This window comes from Bombina bombina, chromosome 1 (genome assembly GCF_027579735.1).
Source record: "Bombina bombina isolate aBomBom1 chromosome 1, aBomBom1.pri, whole genome shotgun sequence".
Classification (NCBI taxonomy): Eukaryota; Metazoa; Chordata; class Amphibia; order Anura; family Bombinatoridae; genus Bombina; species Bombina bombina.
Genome location: NC_069499.1, coordinates 1,140,324,580 through 1,140,350,043, shown reverse-complemented (window position 1 = coordinate 1,140,350,043; position 25,464 = coordinate 1,140,324,580). Strand labels below are relative to the sequence as shown.

Sequence of the window (25,464 nt, the reverse complement as noted above, 5' to 3'; positions counted from 1 at the left end):
AAGATTTTCTAAAATATTTCACTGCGATAGATAAACACAATAGACTAAAGGAAAATAGTAGAGAGGTGTACTCGGCAGTTTGTCGGAGTCTGCTTTCGGAATTCATCTCTTTTCGGAGCCAAATATCTTGTGCAAGTGAAACACACTAGGATCTGTGCACATCCAGATCTTAGTGTGTTTCACTTGCAGAAGAGGGGCGCGATCCGATATATACGGCGCAGGTTTCGGCGCAAGCGTGGAAACCTGTGCCGCCCGTAGTTTCAGCTTGCATCTCGAGCTATCCCATATACGGCGCCGTCAGATGCTAAAGTGCCGTAAGTCTGACAAACTAGCGATGTCCAGAAATCTGCGTAAGTATAAATTTCTGGAGTCGCCAGTGACTTACGGCACTTTAGAAACTGCCGCCGCCTACAAAACCTTAATAAAGTATTAAATCTCCCGTACTGTCTAACACGCCTCCTAAAAATAACCTGACACGTATACCCCTCTATCCGCAATCCCCCCTCTCCTAATAATAAATATATTAACCCCTAAACCGCCGCTCCCGGACCCCGCTGCCAGCTACATATGTTTTACCCCCTAATCTGAACCCCCTACACCGCCAACAGCTACATTAAATGTTTTACCCCCTAATGTGACCCCCTTCACCACCGCCAGCTACATTAAAATTATTACCCCCTAATGTGAGCCCCCTACCCCGCCGCCACCTATTTAAACTATATTAACCCCTAATGTGAGCCCCCTACTTAAAATATATTAACCCCTAATCTGACCCCCTTACACCGCCGCCACCTATATTAAAATTAATAACCCCTAATCTAATCCCCCTACACCGCCGCCACCTATATTAAATTTATGAACCCCTAAAATACTAAAATTTCCCTACCCTAAACTAAATTACAAATAGCCCTGAAAAGGGCCTTTTGCAGGACATTGTCCCAAAGTAACCAGCTCTATTACCAGCCCTTAAATGGGCCTTTTGCGGGGCATTGTCCCAAAGTAATCAGCTCTAATCTAATCCCTATACACCGCCGCCACCTATATTAAAGGGACATAATACTCATATGCTAAATCACTTGAAACTGATGCAGTATAACTGTAAAAAGCTGACAGGAAAATATCACCTGAGCATCTCTGTAAAAAAGGAAGATATTTTACCTCACAATCTCCTCAGCTCAGCAGAGTAAGTTCTGTGTAAAAAGTTATACTCAGCTGCTCCCAGCTGCAGGTAAAAAAATTAAAAAAAATGAAGAAATGAACAGCAGCCAATCAGCATCAGCAGTGCTGAGGTCATGAACTCTTACTGTGATCTCATGAGATTTGACTTAACTCTCATGAGATTTCATAGTAAGCTTCCTTTACCTGATTGGTGAAATAATATGAGAGTGCACGATGCTAGTCCCTTCAGATGTCCCTGGACAAACACACTAAAATGCTGCTTAGAAGTCCTTTACAATGGGAGGTGGCTACTGAGGAACTTTTGAGGTAAAATATCTTTCTTTTTTACATAGAGATGTTCAGGTGATATTTTCTAATCAGCTTTTTACAGCTATGCTGCATCACTTTCAAGTGTTTAAACATTTGGGTATTATGGCCCTTTAAATACATTAACCCCTAATCTAACCCCCCTACACCGCCGCCACCTATATTAACTATATTAACCCTAATTATATTAGGGTTAATATAGTTATTATATTATACTAGTCCTAAAGCCCGTTCACACGGGCCATTTTTTGCAGGGTACATCGGTCCCACCCCTTGCGCTCTCTCCCTGCCCCTCTCTTTTGCGCTTTCTCTCCCCCTCTCTTTTGAGATCTCTCTCTCCCCCCTCTCTTTTGCGCTCTCTCTCCCCCTCTTTTGCGCTCTCTCTCCCCCCCCTCTTTTGAGCTCCCTCTCTCTCCCCCCCTCTCTTTTGCGCTCTCTCTCCCCCTCTCTTTTGCGCTCTCTCTCTCTCTCCCCCCCTCTTTTGCGCTCTCTCTATCCCCCCTCTTTTGCGCTCTCTCTATCCCCCCTCTTTTGCGCTCTCTCTCCCCCCCTCTTTTGCGCTCTCTCACCCCCCCTCTTTTGCGCTCTCTCTATCCCCCTCTCTTTTGCGCTCTCTCTCCCCCTCTCTTTTGTGCTCTCTCTCTCCCCCTCTCTTTTGCGCTCTCTCTCTCTCCCCCCCTCTTTTGCGCTCTCTCTATCCCCCCTCTTTTGCGCTCTCTCTATCCCCCCTCTTTTGCGCTCTCTCTATCCCCCCCCTCTTTTGCGCTCTCTCTATCCCCCCCTCTTTTGTGCTCTCTCTATCCCCCTCTCTTTTGCGCTCTCTCTCCCCCTCTCTTTTGTGCTCTCTCTCTCCCCCTCTCTTTTGCGCTCTCTCTCTCTCCCCCCCTCTTTTGCGCTCTCTCTATCCCCCCTCTTTTGCGCTCTCTCTATCCCCCCTCTTTTGCGCTCTCTCTATCCCCCCCTCTTTTGCGCTCTCTCTATCCCCCCCTCTTTTGTGCTCTCTCTATCCCCCCCTCTTTTGTGCTCTCTCTCACCCCCCCTCTTTTGCGCTCTCTCTATCCCCCCCTCTTTTGCGCTCTCTCTATCCCCCTCTCTTTTGCGCTCTCTCTCCCCCTCTCTTTTGTGCTCTCTCTCTCCCCTCTCTTTTGTGCTCTCTCTCCCCTCTCTCTTTTGCGCTCTCTCTCTCTACCCCCTCTCTTTTGCGCTCTCTCTCTCCCCTGTCTCTCTCCCCCTCTGTCTCTCCCCCCTCTCTCTCTCTCCCCCCCCTCTCTCTCCCCTCTATCTCTATCTCTCTCCCCTCTATCTCTCTCTCCCCTCTATCTCTCTCTCCCCTCTATCTCTCTCTCTCCCCTCTCTCCCCCCTCTCTCTCCCCTCTCTCTCTCCCCCCCTCTCTCTCTCCCCCCCCTCTCTCCCCCCCTCTCTCCCCCCCCCTCTCTCTCTCCCCCCTCTCTCTCTCTCCCCTCTCTCTCTCCCTCTCTATCTCCCCCCTCTCTCTCTCCCCCTCTCTCTCTCCCCCTCTCTCTCTCCCTCCCCTCTCTCTCCCTCTCTCCCCTCTCTCTCTCCTCTCTCTCTCTCCCTCCCCCCCCCCTCTCTCTCCCTCCCCCTCCCCTCTTTCTCTCTCTCCCTCCCCCTCCCTCTCTCCCTCCCCTCTCTCTCTCCCCCTCCCCCCCTCTCTCTCCCTCCCCTCTCTCTCTCCCCTCCCCTCTCTCTCCCTCCCCTCTCCCTCCCCTCTCTCTCCCCTCTCTCTCCCCCTCCCCTCTCTCTCTCTCTCCTCCCCCTCTCTTTCTCTTCCCCCCCTCTCTCTCTCCTCCCCCTCTCTTTCTCTTCCCCCCCTCTCTCTCTCCTCCCCCTCTCTTTCTCTTCCCCCCCTCTCTCTCTCCTCCCCCTCTCTTTCTCTTCCCCCCCTCTCTTTTGATCTCTCTGTCCCCTCTCTTTTGCTGTCTCTCCCCCTCTCTTTTGCTCCCTCTCTTGTGCTCTCTTTATCTCCCCTCTTGATCTCTCTCTCCCCTCTTGATCTCTCTCTCCCCTCTTGATCTCTCTCTCACCTTTCTTATATTTTCCCTACCCACTCTCTCCTCTCTTTTGAGCTGTTTTGAGCTCTCAGACTGCACAGCCTTTCACGGCCCGCCTGGCCCCGCCCCTTTGCGCTCGACCACGCCCCCATATCGGCCCTCACGCTCGACCACGCCCCCTTCACGGTCGGTCACGCCCCCAGCCACGCTCGGTCACGCCCACTTCTGCTCGCGATGCAGAGCAGAGACTTAGAGACTCTCAAAGGCCAGGTGTGTTTGTCCTCGTGCTGTGCTGTCTACTGCGCATGACAGCTTCGGACAAACACACTTGGCCTTTTATTATATAGGATATATTAACTATATTAACCCTATCTAACTCTAACACCCCTAACTTAATTATTATTAAAATAAATCTAAATAATATTAATAATATTAACTAAATTATTCCTATTTAAAACTAAATACTTACCTATAAAATAAACCCTAAGATAGCTACAATATAATTAATAATTAAATTGTAGCTATTTTAAGGTTTATATTTATTATACAGATAACTTGGTATTTATTTTAACTAGGTACAATAGCTATTAAATAGTTAATAACTATTTAATAGCTACCTAGTTAAAATAATTACCAAATTACCTGTAAAATAAATCCTAACCTAAGTTACAAATACTTAAATTAAATTACAAATATCTAAACTAAAATACAATTAAATACACTAAACTAAATTACAAAAAAAAAAAAAACACTAAATTACAAAAAAATAAAAAAAGATTAGAAGAATTTTAAGATAATTACACCTAATCTAAGCCCCCTAATAAAATAATAAAGCCCCCCAAAATAAAAAAAATTCCCTACCCTATTCTAAAGTACAAAGTAATCAGCTCTTTTACCAGCCCTTAAAAGGGCTTTTTGCGGGGCATTGCCCCAAAGTAATCAGCTCTTTTACCTGTAAAAAAAAAATAGAATACCCCCCCCAACATTACAGCCCACCACCCACATACCCCTATTCTAATCCACCCAAACTACCCTTAAAAAAAACTATCACTAACCCCCTGAAGATCTCCCAACCTTGAGTCCTCTTCACCCAGCCAAGCCGAAGTCTTCATCCAATCCGGGCGATGTCTTCATCCAAGCGGCAAAGAAGAGTTCTTCCATCTGGGCGATGTCTTCATCCAAACGGCAAAGAAGAGGTCTTCCATCCGGCCGATGTCTTCCTCCAAGCGGCATCTTCTATCTTCTTTCTTCTGACTCCATCTTCAGACCTCCTACGCGGAACATCCAGCTGGCCCTATGGACTAACGACGAATGAAGGTTCCTTTAAATGCCGTCATCCAAGATGGCGTCCCTCGAATTCCGATTGGCTGATAGGATTCTATCAGCCAAATGGAATTAAGGTAGGAAAAATCAGATTGGCTGATTGAATCAGCCAATCGGATTGAGCTTGCATTCTATTGGCTGTTCCGATCAGCCAATAGAATGCGAGCTCAATCCGATTGGCTGATCCAATCAGCCAATCGGATTTTTCCTACCTTAATTCCGATTGGCTGATAGAATCCTATCAGCCAATTGCAATTTGAGGGACGCCATCTTGGATGACGTCATTTAAAGGAACCGTCATTCGTCGTGTTTCCGTCGGGCCAGCTGGATGTTCCGCGTAGGAGGTCTGAAGATGGAGCCGGAAGAAAGAAGATAGAAGATGCCGCTTGGAGGAAGACATCGGCCGGATGGAAGACCTCTTCTTTGCCGCTTGGATGAAGACATCGCCTGGATGGAAGACTCTTCTTTGCCGCTTGGATGAAGACATCGCCCGGATTGGATGAAGACTTCGGCTCGGCTGGGTGAAGACGACTCAAGGTAGGGAGATCTTCAGGGGGTTAGTGATAGGTTTTTTAAAGGGGGGTTTGGGTGGGTTAGAATAGGGGTATGTGGGTGGTGGGTTGTAATGTTGGGGGGGTATTCTTTTTTTTTTTTACAGGTAAAAGAGCTGATTACTTTGGGGCAATGCCCCGCAAAAAGCCCTTTTAAGGGCTGGTAAAAGAGCTGATTACTTTGTACTTTAGAATAGGGTAGGGAATTTTTTTATTTTGGGAGACTTTTTTTTTTTTTTTTTTTTTAATTTTTTATTGAGGATTTTGCAAATGACAAAAATACATAATACATGCTTCCAAGACAAATTAGATATAAAACAAAACAAACATGCTTAGTGCTGTCACTTGTATCATAATAATGCATATATCTATCTATCCTCATTTTATGTATGTATACTTTGAGTCCCAAATATAATTTAATTGGATTGCTCTCGGATCTCAAATGTGATAAACAAAAGAAATTAGGGATTCTCTAAGATGTTATAACCTAATAAATCTAACTGCATTCTTTGGAACATAAATACACCATAAATATAACTATTTTAAAGGGACAGTCTAGTCCCAAAAAAACTGTTATGATTCAGATAGGGCATGTAATTTTAAACAATTTTCCAATTTACTTTTATCACCAATTTTTCTTTGTTCTCTTGGTATTCTTAGTTGAAAGCTTAACTTAGGAGATTCATATGCTAATTTCTTAGACCTTGAAGGCCACCTCTTAAGAATGCATTTTAACAGGTTTTTCACCACTAGAGGGTGTTAGTTCATGTTTTTCATATAGATAACACTGTGCTCGTGCACATGAAGTTACCTGGGAGCCATCACTGATTGGCTAAACTGCAAGTCTGTCAAAAGAACAAATAAAGGGGTAGTCTGCAGAGGCTTAGATACAAGATAATCACAGAGGTAAAAAATATATAAATATAACTCTGTTGGTTATGCAAAACTAGGGAATGGGTAAACAAGGGATTATCTATCTTTTAAAACAATAACAATTCTGGTGTAGACTGTCCCTTTAAGGAAAAGTGATTGAGTCCGGGCAGACAATAAACATATAAAATTACTGCTCCTATTAAACATAATTATGGTAATTGAAATTGGAGTCACATAACAATAGGGGGAGTTTGCTATAAGGGAGAGATCTCTCAGCTTGATCTATCAAATTGAACAGTAAGAACCTCCCATTGGCTTTACAGTCACAATTAACCCTTTAATTTTGAATGCTTTAAAGTTAGTGCCCTGTCTTTCAGTTGTTGTTTTATTTGATTCACTGTGGGGCTCTGAATTGGCCCCCTAAGATACATCCCCCCCGCGGCTTCGGCCGCTAGCCGCGCGGGGTCAGCTCCCAGGCAGCGTCACAAGTAAATCTGTATCCCCACATAAGTACCTTCTACATGCCATCACGAGAAAGATTGACCCCATAATTAGCCCACCATCATTGTCACATATCGGCACACTGCTGTATAAGTCCACATTAATTAGAAAATATAAATCTGAACTCTTGTTGTAACTATAAACTAACATTGAGCATAACTATATTTCAACCGCACCTTTATAAACAACATAAATAACCCTGTATGGGTGAGGGTCCAGATATTTGTGGGGGAGCAGGGCAATATTGTGGATAAAGTCAGACACTAAAGTTATTAGCCCTTGCCCTCCTTGTCAGTCGTCCACATAACAGGATGCATCAGATCTATGCCTTGGCGGTGAGGGAGGCCTGTGTTTTGCGAAACATAATAAGAGACCCAGCAGTAACCAAGACATATCTCAAAATGGAGTCCGCCATTCCCTCCTGATGATACTCACGAGATGTTTTAGCCTGTCTCACCATTATGCCAAATGGCGGGTTTAAATGCTGAGGCTGCTTGTCCTGTTCAAATGTTGTAGTAGTGAGCGGTAAAGGCTTTCCCGGGACTATGTGAAATTCAGCAGATTGTAAATGCAACCTATGTAGTGCGGTGTCTACCATGACTGAGTTCTCTGATGGAGCTGTGATTTCAGTGAGTGTGGCGCTTCGCTGCGTCTGTGGAGTTGTACCCTCTTGCGGTGTAAAGTTCTGTGTCAAAGTAAAGATGTCAGGCGCTCCCTCCTCTATGATACGCCTCATCTTGTCTGGCAGGGTGTCAGTGTATGGCGCTTCTGCGAATAGCAAGTCAGCACCATCATTATGCGATGTCCCTCCCGGCAGCTGTAGGGGCCAAGCTGTCGCATTACCCACATAATCTGACCTGTTTATATCTGAAGCCATGAAGGGTTGCTTAAGCTTATGTTTGGTTTGTGATGTAGAGAGGGTTGCCTCGGCGTCCGGGCTGCAATGGTGCTTTGTCATTGAATGTTTAACCAGATCTCTACCCCTCTCACTCTCCATGTTCAAACAATTCAGCATGTAATCATATGGTGCTCTCTCAATTAGCCGGTTCAGAAGGGATTCAAGCTTTGCAGGCAAAGCCACAAAATTTGATACGTTGTACTCGTCTGCCATATTGATGGGTTATTATTTCTTCATCCCCAAAAATCTTATAGCACTAATGTGGTATTTGAGCAGAAAGTAAGCTTATAGCCCGGAAAGTGATCTAGTTTGAAGAGACCCGGTAAGTCTGGTAATTCAGACGGCACCGGTAACCTGGCTCTTCCCAGGGGGGAGGTGGATGCCTAAGTGTAGTAGGCCGCCGCCTTAGGCCTTTTGGTTCCGATCTTTGCTCCCGATGTCATGTAAACAGCCAGATGATGATATGCAGAGCCACAGTCACCAGTACTGTGGGGAGGCTGTATTTTGTAGTCTTATTTTTGCTGTTATTTAATGATAATCGGCGGATTACCAAGGATTCTACCAGAGCTAGCAGAAAATGCGTCCAGTCCTGAACGCTGCACGGACACGCCCCCCTTATTTTGGGGGACTTTATTATTTTATTAGGGGGCTTAGATTAGGTGTAATTAGCTTAAAATTCTTGTAATCTTTTTTTATTTTTTGTAATTTAATGTTGTTTTTTTTGTAATTTAGTTTAGTGTATTTAATTGCATTTTAGTTTAGATATTTGTAGTTTAATTTATTGATAGTGTAGGTGTATTTGTAACAGGTTAGGATTTATTTTACAGGTAAATTGGTAATTATTTTAACTAGGTAGCTATTAAATAGTTATTAACTATTTAATAGCTATTGTACCTAGTTAAAATAAATACCAAGTTACCTGTAAAATAAATATAAACCCTAAAATAGCTACAATGTAATTATTAATTATATTGTAGCTATCTTAGGGTTTATTTTATAGGTAAGTATTTAGTTTTAAATAGGAATAATTTAGTTAATATTATTAATATTATTTAGATTTATTTTAATAATAATAATTAAGTTAGGGGTGTTAGAGTTAGATAGGGTTAATATAGGTGGTGTAGGGGGTCAGATTAGGGGTTAATACATTTAATATAGGTTGCGGCGGTGTAGGGGGATTAGATTAGGGGTTAATACATTTAATATAGGTGGCGGCGGTGTAGGGGGATTAGATTACAGGTAAAACAGCTGATTACTTTGGGATAATGCCCCGCAAAAGGCCCTTTTAAGGGCTGGTAATAGAGCTGCTTACTTTGGGGCAATGCCCCGCAAAAGGCCCTTTTAAGGGCTGGTAATAGAGCTGGTTACTTTGAGACAATGCCCTGCAAAAGGCCCTTTTCAGGGCTATTTGTAATTTAGTTTAGGGTAGTGACATTTTAGGGGGTAATACATTTATTATAGGTGGCGGCGGTGTAGGGGGATTAGATTAGGGATTAATAATTTTAATATAGGTGGCGGCGGTGTAGGGAGATTAGATTAGGGGGTAATGTAGTTAAAATAGGTGGCGGCGGTGTAGGGGGATCATATTAGGGGGTAATATAGTTAATATAGGTGGTGGCGGGGTAGGGGGCTCACATTAGGGGGTAATATACTTAAAATAGGTGGCGGCGGGGTAGGGGGCTCACATTAGGGGGTAATAATTTTAATATAGATGGCGGCGGTGTAGGGGGATTACATTAGGGGTTAATAATTTTAATGTAGGTGGCGACGGTGTAGGGGGATTAGATTACAGGTAAAAGACCCCACATTAGGGGGTTAGACATTTAATGTAGGTGGCGGCGGGGTCCGGGAGCGGCGGTTTAGGGGTTAAACACTTTATTAGGGATTGCGGCGGGGGATCGCTGCTAACAGGTAGATAGACATTGCGCATGCGTTAGGTGTTAGGTTTTATTTTGCAGGTAGTTTAGGGAGTTACGGGGCTCCAATACTCAGCGTAAGGCTTACTACGCCTGCATTTTGTGGCAAGGTGAAAATGGAGTAAGATTTCTCCATTTTCGCCACGTAAGTCCTTACGCTGTATATTGGATACCAAACTGCGCTGGTTTGGTATACCTGTCTATGGGCCAAAAAACTACGGCCGAAGGCAGAAATATACGAGCTTAACTTCTATGTTACGCCGTATATAGGATACCGAACCAGCGCAATATTTGGCGTTGCCGGCTTTTACGGGCGATGCTGCATATCGGATCGGGCCCGAGGTTATTCGGCTCTGAAAAGATATGAATACCGAAAGCAGACTCTGACTTCTACATTCAGCAGTAAATGAAACTGCAGAGTGCACATCTCTAGAATATAGTAGCATTTGCTGAGCCATTTAAAGTCCCATATGCTGTTCGTATAACTGCTAACATATGGTATATCAGCAAACGGTAAGATGAGATGCTATATAGCTCCTCCCCTCTACGTCACACCCAGTCATTCTCTTGCACCCAACTAATAGATAGGATGTGTGAGAGGACTGTGGTGATTAAACTTAGTTTTTTATATCTTCAATCAAAAGTTTGTTATTTTAAACGACACCAGAGTGTGTTGTTTCCTTCTCAGGCAGAATTTGAAGAAGAATCTACCTGAGTTTTTTGTATATGATCTTAGCGGACGTAACTAAGATCCGTTTGCTGTTCTCGGCCATTCTGAGGAGTAAGGTAACTTCAGATCAGGGGACAGCGGGCAGGTTCACCTGCAATGAGGTATGTTGCAGTATATTATTTTCTAAGGAATGGAATTGACTTTGAAAATACTGCTAATACCGATATAATGTAAGTACAGCCTTAAATGCAGTAGTAGCAACTGGTATCAGGCTGACATGTATATATGTTAACACTTAAGTATTTCTGGGGAATGGCACTTCACTGGGAAAATACTGTATGCATATAACTTTTAGCCTAACTTGCAGTGGGAGCGACTAGCAGCAGGCTTTTTAATGACATTTCATATATTAGATTTTAAACGTTTACTGGCATGTTAAATCGTTTAATTATCTGAGGTACTTGGTGAAAATTGTTTTGGGCTTTATTTTCCACATGGCTGTCGTTTTTTTTAAATTAAAACAGTTTACTGAGCTTCCCCCACTGTTGTAGTGTGAGTGGGAGGGGCCTATTTTGGCGCTTTTACTACGCATCAGAAATTCAGTCACAGTCTGTCTTTTTCTCCCTGCATGATCCAGGACGTCTCCACAGAGCTCAGGGGTCTTCAAAACTAGTTTTGAGGGAGGTAATCACTCACAGCAGACCTGTGAGACTGTGCTTGACTGTGATAAAAACGCTTATATTGTCAATTGTTATACGTTTTTTTCTGATATTAAGGGTTAATCATCCATTGCTAATGTGTGCAATCCTTTGCTAAATTTGGGTTATATAACTAATCCGGTTCATTGTTATTCAACTGTGACAGTTTTTGTAGGCTTCTTAAAGGCACAGTAACGTTTTTACATATTGCTTGTAAATTTAGTTGAAAAGTATTTCCAAGCTTGCTAGTCTAATTGCTAGTTTGTTTAAACATGTCTGACACAGAGGAAACTCTTTGTGCAATATGTTCAAAAGCCGAGGTGGAGCCCAATAGAAATTTATGTACTAATTGCATTGATGCTACTTTAAATAAAAGTCAATCTGTACATGTTAAGCAACATTCACCAGACAACGAGAGGGAAGTTATGCCGACTAACTTGCCTCCCGTGTCAGTACCTGCATCTCCCGCTCAGGAGGTGCGTGATATTGTAACGCCAAGTACATCAGGGCGGCCATTACAAATCACTTTACAAGACATGGCTAATGTTATGACTGAAGTTTTGTCTAAATTGCCAGAACTTAGAGGTAAACGAGATCACTCTGGGATGAGAACAGAGTATACTGATAATGCTAGGGCCATGTCTGATACTGCGTCACAATATGCAGAGCATGAGGACGGAGAGCTTCATTCTGCGGGTGACGGATCTGATCCAAATAAATTGGATTCAGACATTTCAAATTTTAAGTTTAAGCTGGAAAACCTCCATGTATTGCTAGGGGAGGTGTTAGCAGCTCTGAATGATTGTAACACAGTTGCAATCCCAGAGAAAATGTGTAGGTTGGATAAATATTTTGCGGTACCGACGAGTACTGACGTTTTTCCTATACCTAAGAGACTTACTGAAATTATTACTAAGGAGTGGGACAGACCCGGTGTGCCTTTCTCACCCCCTCCTATATTCAGAAAAATGTTTCCAATAGATGCCACCACACGGGACTTATGGCAAACGGTCCCTAAGGTGGAGGGAGCAGTTTCTACTTTAGCTAAGCGTACCACTATCCCGGTGGAGGATAGCTGTGCTTTTTCAGATCCAATGGATAAAAAGTTAGAGGGTTACCTTAAGAAAATGTTTGTTCAACAAGGTTTTATATTACAACCCCTTGCATGCATTGCGCCTGTCACGGCTGCGGCAGCATTTTGGTTTGAGTCTCTGGAAGACACCCTTGACTCAGCGACATTAGATGAGATTTCACTTAAGCTTAAAACCCTTAAGCTAGCTAATTCATTTATTTCTGATGCCGTAGTACATTTAACTAAACTTACGGCTAAGAATTCCGGATTCGCCATTCAGGCACGCAGAGCGCTGTGGCTAAAATCCTGGTCAGCTGATGTAACTTCTAAATCGAAACTACTTAACATACCTTTCAAGGGGCAGACTTTATTCGGGCCCGGTTTGAAAGAAATTATCGCTGATATTACGGGAGGTAAAGGCCATGCCCTGCCTCAAGACAGAGCCAAACCCAGGGCTAGACAGTCTAATTTTCGTGCCTTTCGTAATTTCAAGGCAGGAGCAGCTTCAACTTCCTCTGCTCCAAAACAGGAAGGAGCTGTTGCTCGCTACAGACAAGGCTGGAAACCTAACCAGGCCTGAAACAAGGGCAAGCAGACCAGAAAGCCTGCTGCTGCCCCTAAGACAGCATGAAGTGAGGGCCCCCGATCCGGTAACGGATCTAGTGGGGGGCAGACTCTCTCTCTTCGCCCAGGCTTGGGCAAGAGATGTCCAGGATCCCTGGGCGTTGGAGATCATATCTCAGGGATATCTTCTGGACTTCAAAGCTTCTCCTCCACAAGGGAGATTTCACCTTTCAAGGTTGTCAACAAACCAGATAAAGAAAGAGGCGTTTCTACGCTGTGTACAAGACCTTTTACTAATGGGAGTGATCCATCCAGTTCCGCGGTCGGAACACGGACAAGGGTTTTACTCAAACCTGTTTGTGGTTCCCAAAAAAGAGGGAACCTTCAGACCAATATTGGATTTAAAGATCCTAAACAAATTCCTAAGAGTTCCATCATTCAAGATGGAAACTATTCGGACAATTTTACCCATGATCCAAAGAGGTCAGTACATGACCACAGTGGATTTAAAGGATGCTTACCTTCACATACCGATTCACAGAGAACATTACCGGTATCTAAGGTTTGCCTTCCTAGACAAACATTACCAGTTTGTAGCTCTTCCCTTCGGGTTGGCTACGGCTCCAAGAATCTTTACAAAGGTTCTGGGCTCTCTTCTGGCGGTACTAAGACCGCGAGGAATTTCGGTAGCTCCGTACCTAGACGACATTCTGATACAAGCGTCAAGCTTTCAAACTGCCAAGTCTCATACAGAGTTAGTACTGGCATTTCTGAGATCACATGGGTGGAAAGTAAACGAGGAGAAGAGTTCTCTCTTACCACTCACAAGAGTTCCCTTCTTGGGGACTCTTATAGATTCCGTAGAAATGAAAATTTACCTGACAGAGGACAGGTTAACAAAGCTTCTAAATGCTTGCCGTGCCCTTCATTCCATTCAACACCCGTCAGTGGCTCAATGTATGGAGGTAATCGGCTTAATGGTAGCGACAATGGACATAGTTCCTTTTGCACGCCTGCACCTCAGACCGCTGCAATTGTGCATGCTAAGTCAGTGGAATGGGGATTACTCAGATTTGTCCCCTACGCTGAATCTGGATCAGGAGACCAGAGATTCTCTTCTATGGTGGCTTTCTCTGCCACATCTGTCCAGGGGGATGCCCTTCAGCAGGCCAGACTGGACAATTGTAACTACAGACGCCAGCCTTCTAGGTTGGGGCGCTGTCTGGAATTCCCTGAAGGCTCTGGGATCATGGACTCAAGAGGAGAGTCTCCTTCCAATAAACATTCTGGAATTGAGAGCAGTTCTCAATGCCCTACTGGCTTGGCCTCAGTTAGCAACTCTGAGGTTTATCAGGTTTCAGTCGGACAACATCACGACTGTGGCTTACATCAACCATCAGGGAGGGACAAGAAGTTCCCTAGCGATGATGGAAGTATCAAAGATAATTCGCTGGGCAGAGTCTCACTCTTGCCACCTGTCAGCGATCCACATCCCAGGAGTGGACAACTGGGAGGCGGATTTCCTAAGTCGCCAGACTTTTCATCCGGGGGAGTGGGAACTTCATCCGGAGGTCTTTGCCCAAATACTTCGACGTTGGGGCAAACCAGATATGGATCTCATGGCGTCTCGCCGGAACGCCAAGCTTCCTCGTTACGGGTCCAGGTCCAGGGACCCGGGAGCGGTACTGATAGATGCCTTGACAGCACCTTGGACCTTCAGGATGGCTTATGTGTTTCCACCCTTCCCGATGCTTCCTCGTTTGATTGCAAGGATCAAACAGGAGAAAGCATCAGTGATTCTAATAGCGCCTGCGTGGCCACGCAGGACCTGGTATGCAGATCTAGTGGACATGTCATCCTGTCCACCTTGGTCTCTGCCTCTGAGACAGGACCTTCTAATTCAGGGTCCTTTCAAACATCAAAACCTAATTTCTCTGAAGCTGACTGCATGGAAATTGAACGCTTAATTTTATCGAAGCGTGGATTTTCAGAGCCAGTAATTGATACCTTAATACAGGCTAGGAAACCTGTTACCAGGAAAATTTACCATAAGATATGGCGTAAATACTTACACTGGTGCGAATCCAAGGGTTACTCATGGAGTAAGGTTAGGATTCCTAGGATATTGTCTTTTCTACAAGAAGGTTTAGAAAAGGGTTTATCTGCTAGTTCGTTAAAGGGACAGATCTCAGCTCTGTCCATCCTTTTACACAAGCGTCTGTCAGAAGTTCCAGACGTTCAGGCTTTTTGTCAGGCTTTGGCCAGGATTAAGCCTGTGTTTAAATCTGTTGCTCCGCCGTGGAGCTTAAACTTAGTTCTTAACGTTTTACAGGGTGTTCCGTTTGAACCCCTTCACTCCATTGATATCAAGCTGTTATCTTGGAAAGTGCTGTTTTTAATGGCTATTTCCTCGGCTCGTAGAGTCTCTGAATTATCAGCCTTACATTGTGATTCTCCGTATCTGATTTTTCATTCAGATAAGGTAGTTCTGCGTACTAAACCTGGGTTCTTACCTAAGGTAGTCACTAACAAGAATATCAATCAAGAGATTGTTGTTCCATCATTGTGTCCTAACCCTTCTTCAAAGAAGGAACGACTTCTGCACAATCTAGATGTAGTCCGTGCCCTGAAATTTTATTTACAGGCAACTAAAGATTTTCGACAAACTTCTTCCCTGTTTGTCGTTTATTCTGGACAGAGGAGAGGTCAAAAAGCATCTGCTACCTCTCTATCCTTTTGGCTTCGTAGCATAATACGTTTAGCCTATGAGACTGCTGGACAGCAACCTCCTGAAAGGATTACAGCTCATTCTACTAGAGCTGTGGCTTCCACTTGGGCCTTTAAGAACGAGGCCTCTGTTGAACAGATTTGCAAGGCTGCAACTTGGTCTTCTCTTCATACTTTTTCCAAATTTTACAAATTTGACACTTTTGCTTCTTCGGAGGCTGTTTTTGGGAGAAAGGTTCTTCAGGCAGTGGTTCCTTCCGTATAGAGATCCTGCCTGTCCCTCCCGTCATCCATGTACTTAGCTTTGGTATTGGTATCCCATAAGTAATGATGACCCGTGGACTGACTACACTTAACAGGAGAAAACATAATTTATGCTTACCTGATAAATTCCTTTCTCCTGTAGTGTAGTCAGTCCACGGCCCGCCCTGTTTTTTAAGGCAGGTCTAAATTTTTTAATTATATTCCAGTCACCACTGCACCCTATAGTTTCTCCTTTCTCGTTTGGTTCTTGGTCAAATGACTGGGTGTGACGTAGAGGGGAGGAGCTATATAGCAGCTCTGCTTGGGTGATCCTCTTGCACTTCCTGTTGGGGAGGAGTTAATATCCCATAAGTAATGATGACCCGTGGACTGACTACACTACAGGAGAAAGGAATTTATCAGGTAAGCATAAATTATGTTTTTTGGGCTTTACTTAAAGGGCCATGATACCCAAATGTTGAAATACTTGAAAGTGATGCAGCATAGCTGTAAAAAGATGACTAGAAAATATCACCTAAACATTTCTATGTAAAAAAGAAAGATATTTGACCTCAAAATGTCCTAGGTATTCAAACCCCAATGCAAAGGACTTTAAGCAGCAAATCAATATGTCTGTCCCGAGACAGGCAAGGGAGTGAGCTTTGTGCACACTCATATTATTTCCCTATTCAGTTTAAGGAAGTTTACTATGAAATCTCATGAGATCACAGTAAAAGAGTTCATGACCTCAGCACTGCTGATACTGATTGCTGCTGTTCATTTTTTTAAAAAATTTTTTTACCTGCAGCTGGGCAGCAGCTGAGTATAACATTTTACACAGGACTTACTCTGGTGAGCTGAGGAATTTGTGAGGTAAACATCTTCTTTTTTTACATGAGATGCACAGGTGATTTTTTTCTGTCAGCTTTTTACAGTTATACTGCATCAGTTTCAAGTGATTTAGCATATGAGTATTATGTCTCTAAGTTTTATATGAGACAAAGTTTAGAATGTGAGGTTTACAATAACACTGTATATTACACAATAATATTAGATAGATTATATAGTGGTTAATCAACTTGTCCTATTTTGTTTATGAGGGTGAAGTATGAGGAGGTGCTACTATCCAGATATGCTAGTGGTTTTATATTGTTTAATTCCAGTAGTAGTATAATTGAACTGAGAAACATATAGAAAATTGTATGTGTGTAGTTTGACTTCCATATTATATATATATATATATATAATACACACACTGTCCTTTAGGCACAGCACCAAACCAATATCTGAGACACCCACAAACTACTGCTGGCAAAACGGTTTTCAGTTATTTTTTCTGCCCTTTATTCTACTAAGCTTGTGCCAAAAATACAAAATAAGTCAACTTTAAACCTTCATATCTCATCAACCACTATTTGTTTTCTCAACAACAAAAAACACCTGCTAGGCGATAAAATATATCAGCATGCCACATTTAATAAAGGTTAGTGCAATGGTATTTAGTGTAGGTTACTCATAGGTTAACCATTTCTTTACATTCAGAAGTACATTTTTTAACAAATAATAGCCACAAAAATGCTTAACCTTCTGATTTTCATCATTCATGTTAGTGGTGGTTCACACAAAACTGTAATTAGTTTATATATATATTAGTTTTAAAGAAGTTACACCTAGATTACTAGTTTTGTGTTAGGCTTAAAAAGCAGCGTTGGCCGGTCCCAACGCTGCTTTTTAACGCCCGCTGGTATTATGAGTCTTGCAGGTACAGGTGTATCGCTCAGTTTTTTTGCCAGACTTGGAAATACCGCAAATCCACTTTTGTAAATTGCATATACTCTTTTTTTCACTGGGACTTGCATAGCGCCGGTATTACGAGTCTGCCAAAAAGTGAGCGGTACACCCTCTCCTGTCAAGACTGGTACCGCATTTTAAAGTCAGTAGTTAAGAGTTTTACACTACAACGCCGTAGCATAAAGCTCTTAACTAAAGTGCTAAAAAGTACACTAACACCCATAAACTACCTATTAACCCCTAAACCGTGGCCCTCCCACATTGCAAACACTAAAATAAAAATTGTAACCCCTAATCTGCCGAATCGGGCATCGCTGCCACTATAATAAATATATTAACCCCTAAATCGCCACACTCCCGCCTCGCAAACATTAGTTAAATATTATTAACCCCTAATCTGCCGTCCCTAACATCGCTGACACCTACCTACATTTATTATCCCCTAATCTGCCGTCCCAAACGCCGCCGCCACTATACTAAAGTTATTAACCCCTAAATCTAAGTCTAACCCTAACCCCCCCTAACTTAAATATAATTTAAATAAATCTAAATAAAATTACTATAATTAACTAACGGCTAGATTATGAGTTGTGCGTTAGGGTTAAAAAGCAGCGTTGAGAGGTCCCAATGCTGCTTTTTAACGCCCGCTGGAATTACGAGTCTTGAAATGACAGGCTCACCGCTCAATTTTTTGGCTAGACTCGGAAATACCGCAAATCCACTTACGTCAATTGCGTATCCTATATTTTCAATGGCACTTGCATAGCGCCGGTATTACGAGTCTAACCAAAAGTGAGCGGTAGACCCTCTCCTGTCAAGCCTGGTACCGTATTTAAAAGTCAGTAGTTAAGAGTTTTACACTACAACGCTGTAGCATAAAACTCTTAGCTAAAGTGCTAAAAAGTACACTAACACCCATAAACTACCTATTAACCCCTAAACCGAGGCCCCCCCCCCACATCGCAAACACTGAAATAAATATTTTAACCCCTAATTTGCCGAACCAGACATCGCAGCCACTATAATAAATATATTAACCCCTAAACCGCCCCACTACCGCATCGCAAACACTAGTTAAATATTATTAACCCCTAATCTGCCGTCCCTAACATCGCCCACACCTACCTACATTTATTAACCCCTAATCTGCCGCCCCCAACGTCGCAGCCACTATATTAAATGTATTAACCCCTAAACTTAAGTCTACCCCTAAACCTAACACCCCCTAACAGAAATATAATTTTAATAAATCTAAATAAAATTACTATCATTAACTTAATTATTCATATTTAAAACTAAATACTTACCTGTAAAATAAACCCTAAGATAGCTACAATATAACTAATAGTTACATTGTATCTAGTTTAGGGTTTATTTTTATTTTACAGGCAACTTTGTATTTATTTTAACTAGGTACAACTATTTAATAACTACCTAGCTAAAATAAAGACAAATTTACCTGTAAAATAAAATCTAACCTATGTTACAATTACACCTAACACTACTCTAGAATTAAATTAATTACCTAAACTAAATACAATTAATTACAATTTGAATAATTTATCTAAAGTACGAAAAAAACAAACACTAAATTACAGAAAATAATAAAATAATTACAAGAATTTTAAACTAATTATACCTACTCTATTCCCCTTAACAAAATAAAAAAGCCCCCTAAAATAAAAGAAAGCCCTACCCTACACTAAATTACAAATAGCTCTTAAAAGGGCCTTTGCCCCAAAGTAATCAGCTCTTTTACCTGTAAAAAAAATTACAAATACCCCCCAACATTAAAACCCACCACCCACACAACCAACCCTACTCTAAAACCCACCCAATCCCCCCTTAAAAAAACCTAACACTAACCCCTTGAAGATCACCCTACCTTGAGAAGTCTTCACCCAACCGGGCTGAAGTCCTCCACGAAGCCGGCAAAAGTGGTCCTCCAGACGGGCAGAAGTCTTCATCCAGGCGGCATCTTCTATCTTCATCCATCCGGTGCGTAGCGGCTCCATTTTCAAGACATCCGACGTGGAGCATCCTCTTCAAACGACGTCCAACTGAAGAATGAAGGTTCCTTTAAATGACGTCATCCAAGATGGCGTCCCTTCAATTCCGATTGGCTGATAGAATTCTATCAGCCAATCGGAATTAAGGTAGAAAAAATCCTATTGGCTGATGCAATCAGCCAATTGAATTGAAGTTCAATCCTATTGGCTGATCCAATCAGCCAATAGGATTGAGCTGGAATTCTATTGGCTGATTGGATCAGCCAATAGAATGGGAGCTCAATCCTATTGGCTGATTGCATCAGCCAATAGGATTTTTTCTAACTTAATTCCGATTGGCTGATAGAATTCTATCAGTAAATCGTAATTGAAGGGACACCATCTTGGATGTCTTGAAAATGGAGCTGCTACGCGCCGGATGGCTGAAGATAGAAGATGCTGCCTGGATGAAGACTTCTGCCCGTCTGGAGGACCACTTCTGCCTGTCTGGAGGACCACTTCTGCCGGCTTTGTGGAGTACTTTGGCCTGGTTGGGTGAAGACTTCTCAAGGTAGGGTGGTCTTCAAGGGGTTAGTGTTAGGTTTTTTAAGGGGGGATTGGGTGGGTTTTAGAGTAGGGTTGGTTGTGTGGGTGGTGGGTTTTAATGTTGGGGGGGGGTATTTGTATTTTTTGTTTACAGGCAAAAGAGCTGATTACTTTGGGGCAATGCCCCGCAAAAGGCCCTTTTAAGGGCTATTTGTAATTTAGTGTAGGGTAGAGCTTTTTTTTATTTTGTTAGGGGGATTAGAGTAGGTGTAAAATTCTTGTAATTATTTTATTATTTTCTGTAATTTAGTGTTTTTTTTCGTACTTTATATTTTTTATAATTTTTTATTTTTTATAATTTTTTTAAATTGTAATTAATTGTATTTAGTTTAGGTAATTAATGTAATTATAGTGTAGTGTTAGGTGTAATTGTAACATAGGTTAGGTTTTATTTTACAGGTAAATTTGTCTTTATTTTGACTAGGTAGTTATTAAATAGTTAACTATTTAATAACTATTGTACCTACTTAAAATAAATACAAAGTTGCCTGTAAAATAAAAATAAACCCTAAGCTAGCTACAATGTAACTATTAGTTATATTGTAGCTATCTTAGGGTTTATTTTACAGGTAAGTGTTTAATTTTAAATAGGAATAATTTAGTTAATGATAGTAATTTTATTTAGATTTCTTAAAATTATATTTCAGTTAGGGGGGGTTAGGTTTAGGGTTAGACTTAGGTTTAGGGGTTAGTACATTTAATATAGTGGCGGCGACATTGGGAGCGGCAGATTAATGGTTAATAAATGTAGTTAGGTTGCGGCGACATTGGGAGCGGCAGATTAATGGTTAATAAATGTAGTTAGGTTGCAGCGACATTGGGGGCGGCAGATTAGGGGTTAATAAATATAATGTAGGGTTCGGCAATGTTGGGGGCATCAGATTAGGGGTTCATAAGTATAATGTAGGTGGCGGCGGTGTCCGGAGCAGCAGATTAGGGGTTAATAATATAATGCAGGTGTCGGTGCTGTCGGGGGGGGGGCAGATTAGGGGTTATTAAGTGTAATATTAGGGGTGTTTAGACTCGGGGTTCATGTTAGGATGTTAGGTGTAGACATAATGTATTTTCCCCATAGGAATCAATGGGGCTGCATTGCCAGCGCTGTCTGTAGGTGAGCAGTGAGCAGAAACTGCTCGTTAGCACCGAACCCCTGTTAACGCAAAACTCGTAATCTAGGTGTAAATTATTCCTATTTAAAACTAAATACTTAACTGTAAAATAAACCCTAAGCTAGCTACAATATAATTAATAGTTACATTGTAGCTAGCTTAGGGTTTATTTTTATTTTACAGGAAAGTTTGTATTTATTTTAACTAGGTAGAATAGTTACTAAATAGTTATTAACTATTTACTAACTACCTAGCTAAAATAAATACAAATTTACCTGTAAAATAAAACCTAATCTAAGTTACACTAACACCTAATACTACACTAAAATTAAATTAATTCCTTAAACTAAATACAATTAAATACAATTAAATACAATTAGCTAAAGTACAAAAAAAAAAAAACACTAAATTACAGAAAATAATAAACAAATTACAAGATTTTTAAACTAATTACACCTAATCTAATCCCCCTAACAAAATAAAAAGCCCCCCCAAAATAAAAAAGCCCTACCCTACACTAAATTACAAATAGCCCTTAAAAGGGCCTTTTGCGGGGCATTGCCCCAAAGTAATCAGCTCTTTTACCTGTAAAAAAATGTACAAAAAATGTACAAATCCCCCCCAACATTAAACCCACCACCTACACAACCAACGCTACTCTAAAACCCACCCAATACCCTCTTAAAAAACCTAACACTAACCCCTTGAAGATCACCTTCCCGGGAGGAGTCTTCATCCAACCGGGCCGAAGTCCTCAACGAATCCGGCAGAAGTGGTCCTCCAGACGGGCAGAAGTGGTCCTCCAGACAGGTAGAAGTCTTCATCCAGGCAGCATCTTCTATCTTCATCCATCCAGCGCGGAGCCGGTCCATCTTCAAGACATCCGACACGGAGCATCCTCTTTTTTCCACGGCTACTGAAGAATGAAGGTTCCTTTAAGTGACGTCATCCAAAATGGCATCCCTTAGATTCCGATTGGCTGATAAAATTCGATCAGCCAATCGGAATTAAGGTAGGAAAAATAATTTAGTTAATTATAGTAATTTTATTTAGATTTATTTAAATTATATTTAAGTTGGGGGGGTTAGGGTTAGACTTAGGTTAGACTTAGGTTTAGGGGTTATTATGTTTATTATAGTGGCGGTGGTAGGGGTTAATATGTGTAGGTAGGTTGCGTCGACATTTGGGGGCGGCAGATTAGGGGTTAATAAATATAATGTAGGTGGCGGCGGTGTGCAGAGCGGCAGATTAGGGGTTAATAAGTGTAAGATTAGAGGTGTTTAGACTCGGGGTTCATGTTAGGGTGTTAGGTGTAGACATAAATTTTATTTCCCCATAGGAATCAGTGGGGCTGCATTAGGAGCTAAACACTGCTTTTTGGCAGGTGTTAGACTTTTTTTCAGCCAGCTCTCCCCATTGATTCCTTTGGGGAAATTGTGCATGAGCATGTTACACCAGCTCACCGCTGATTTAAGCAGCGCTGGTATTGGAGTGCGGTAATGAGCAAAATTTTGCTCAACGCTCACTTCTTGTCTTTTAACGACGAGTTTGTAAAAACCCGTAATACCAGCGCTGTCTGTAAGTGAGCGGTGAGCATAAACTGCTCGTTAGCACCGCATAGCCTCTAACGCAAAACTCGTAATCTAGCCGTTAGTTTATCCAACCCAAAGGTACAAGAACCTGATTGGCTACAGCAAAGGAAATAAGATAAAGATAATTACCCTGGTTCTCAATAGGAAACATTCCTGAATTGTAAATCATAGTTTGAAACACTTCTAAAACCTTTGTTTTTTTGTTTTTTATTTGTTTTGTTGTTTTTTTGCACTTTAAGCCTTTGGAATGCATTTCTGTATTGGTGCTTAATTAAAGGGACAGTCTAGGCCAATATAAACTTTCATGATTCAGATAGAACATGTAATTTTAAACAATTTTCCAATTTACTTTTATCACCAATTTTGCTTTGTTCTCTTGGTATTCTTAGTTGAAAGCTTAACCTAGGAGGTTCATATGCTAATTTCTTAGACCTTGAAGGCCATCTCTTTTCAGAATGCATTTTAACAGTTTTTCACCTCTAGAGGGTGTTAGTTCACGTATTTCATATAGATAACATTGTGATCTTGCATGTGAAGTTATCTGGGAGCAGGCACTGATTGGCTAGACTGCAAGTCTGTCAAAAGAACTGAAAAAAGGGGCAGTTTGCAGAGGCTTCGATACAAGATAATCACAGAGGTTAAAAGTATATTATTATAACTGTGTTGGTTATGCAAAACTGGGGAATAAGTAATAAAGGGATTATCTATCTTTTAAAACAATAAAAATTCTGGTGTAGACTGTCCCTTTAAGTTTGTATCATATTTGTTGAATAATGCATTGCAACGCTGACTATTAAACAATCTCTAACTTTTAAATGCCAATAAACATAAACTTCTTCTGTACCAATATGTAAAAATGCCTATGAGGGGAGAGTAAAAAGACTGTCTTTTCTATTCCACAGGTACCGACTGGGGGATGTTGTGCGAGTTACAGGCTTCCATAACCAGTGTCCGATAGTGGAATTCCTATACAGGTATAAAATGATAGCCATCTTTAACAGAACACATTTTTTATGTAATTGCATGTAGCAGCATATCCCCATCTTGGTTTCTGGGGACTAAGTTGCCATTCTACCTAACAGACAGCATTTAAGCACTAAATTCCTCCTCCTTCCATGAGCCCAGTTTATTAATCTGTTTCAGCTTGCAGTGTTCTGTGCTTTATGTGACTTGTATTCTTCACAGCTGTATGGCAATTATCCAAACTGAGAACAATAGGGGCCCAGCATCTGGAAATGTTCAGGCTGCCTTTGTCTATATGTTATTGGCTAGTAACTGTGCAGATTACCCTTATGTGTAAGGGTTTATTAAAGCTGTTTATCTTACCTCTTTTCATACCTTGTCAGTTTATGGAGATGCAGGTAGGTAGTTATCTAGGGCTCTGTGAACCTCATTTCCTTTGTATGTCTTGGATGAGAGATCAAGGTTTTTATTATGTGGACTTCACCAATGATTGTGCTTTATTGATGAAAGAGGCATCATCTTTTTATATTGATTGTTTCCTCTTCAATATTTGCTGACCAAAGAAATTGACCTATATTCACAGACATTCCAAGTTTATTTTATATTTCCATCTAATATGAGGAGAGTCCACGGCTTCATTCATTACTTGTGGGAAATACAGAACCTGGCCACCAGGAGGAGACAAAGACACCCCAGCCAAAGGCTTAAATACCTTCCCCACTCCCCTCATCCCCCAGTCATTCTTTGCCTTTCGTCACAGGAGGATTGCAGAGAAGTGTCAGAAGATTTTGGAGTAGTCTCTTATGGAGGGTAGTACTCTTCGGAATGTGACTAGAGTTTTAAGTAGTCTTGTCAGCCTCTCAGTAAGAGCATTGACGAATGTTAGGGTCTTTAGATGCAGGGAGAGTCTTTCTGCGAATCCATCCAGACTCGTATTAACAGCTCCTTAAAGGGACACTAAACCCAAATTTCTCTTGTTAAGTGTATCCAGTCCACGGATCATCCATTACTTGTGGGATATTCTCCTTCCCAACAGGAAGTTGCAAGAGGATCACCCACAGCAGAGCTGCTATATAGCTCCTCCCCTCACTGCCATATCCAGTCATTCTCTTGCAACTCTCAACTAAGATGGAGGTCGTAAGAGGACTGTGGTGTTTTATACTTAGTTTATTTCTTCAATCAAAAGTTTGTTATTTTTAAATGGTACCGGAGTGTACTGTTTATCTCAGGCAGTATTTAGAAGAAGAATCTGCCTGCGTTTTCTATGATCTTAGCAGAAGTAACTAAGATCCTTTGCTGTTCTCACATATTCTGAGGAGTGAGGTAACTTCAGAGGGGGAAAAGCGTGCAGGTTTTCCTGCAATAAGGTATGTGCAGTTAAAATATTTTTCTAGGGATGGAATTTGCTAGAAAATGCTGCTGATACCGAAGTAATGTAACTAAAGCCTTAAATGCAGTGATAGCGACTGGTATCAGGCTTATTAATAGAGATACATACTCTTATAAAAGTGTATTTCTCCAACATAGGTGTGTCCGGTCCACGGCGTCATCCTTACTTGTGGGATATTCTCTTCCCCAACAGGAAATGGCAAAGAGCCCAGCAAAGCTGGTCACATGATCCCTCCTAGGCTCCGCCTACCCCAGTCATTCTCTTTGCCGTTGTACAGAACATTTCTCAACATGCTGAACCTGATGTGATTACATTTAAATTTAAGTTGGAACATCTCCGCATTCTGCTTAAGGAGGTATTATCCACTCTGGATGATTGTGACAAGTTGGTCATCCCAGAGAAACTATGTAAAATGGACAAGTTCCTAGAGGTGCCGGGGCTCCCAGAAGCTTTTCCTATACCCAAGCGGGTGGCGGACATTGTTAATAAAG

The 25,464-nt window shown here is 41.8% G+C and overlaps 1 protein-coding gene across 1 annotated transcript in view; it reads left to right on the top strand.

Moving 5' to 3' along the window:
• GHDC (GH3 domain containing) overlaps positions 1-25,464 on the top strand; it is a 390,939-nt gene that overhangs the window by 236,715 nt on the left and 128,760 nt on the right. The window contains exon 6 of the mRNA XM_053699058.1: positions 23,523-23,594. Within this exon, the coding sequence (XP_053555033.1) occupies positions 23,523-23,594 (72 nt within the window). The remainder of the gene's footprint in view (positions 1-23,522; positions 23,595-25,464) is intronic.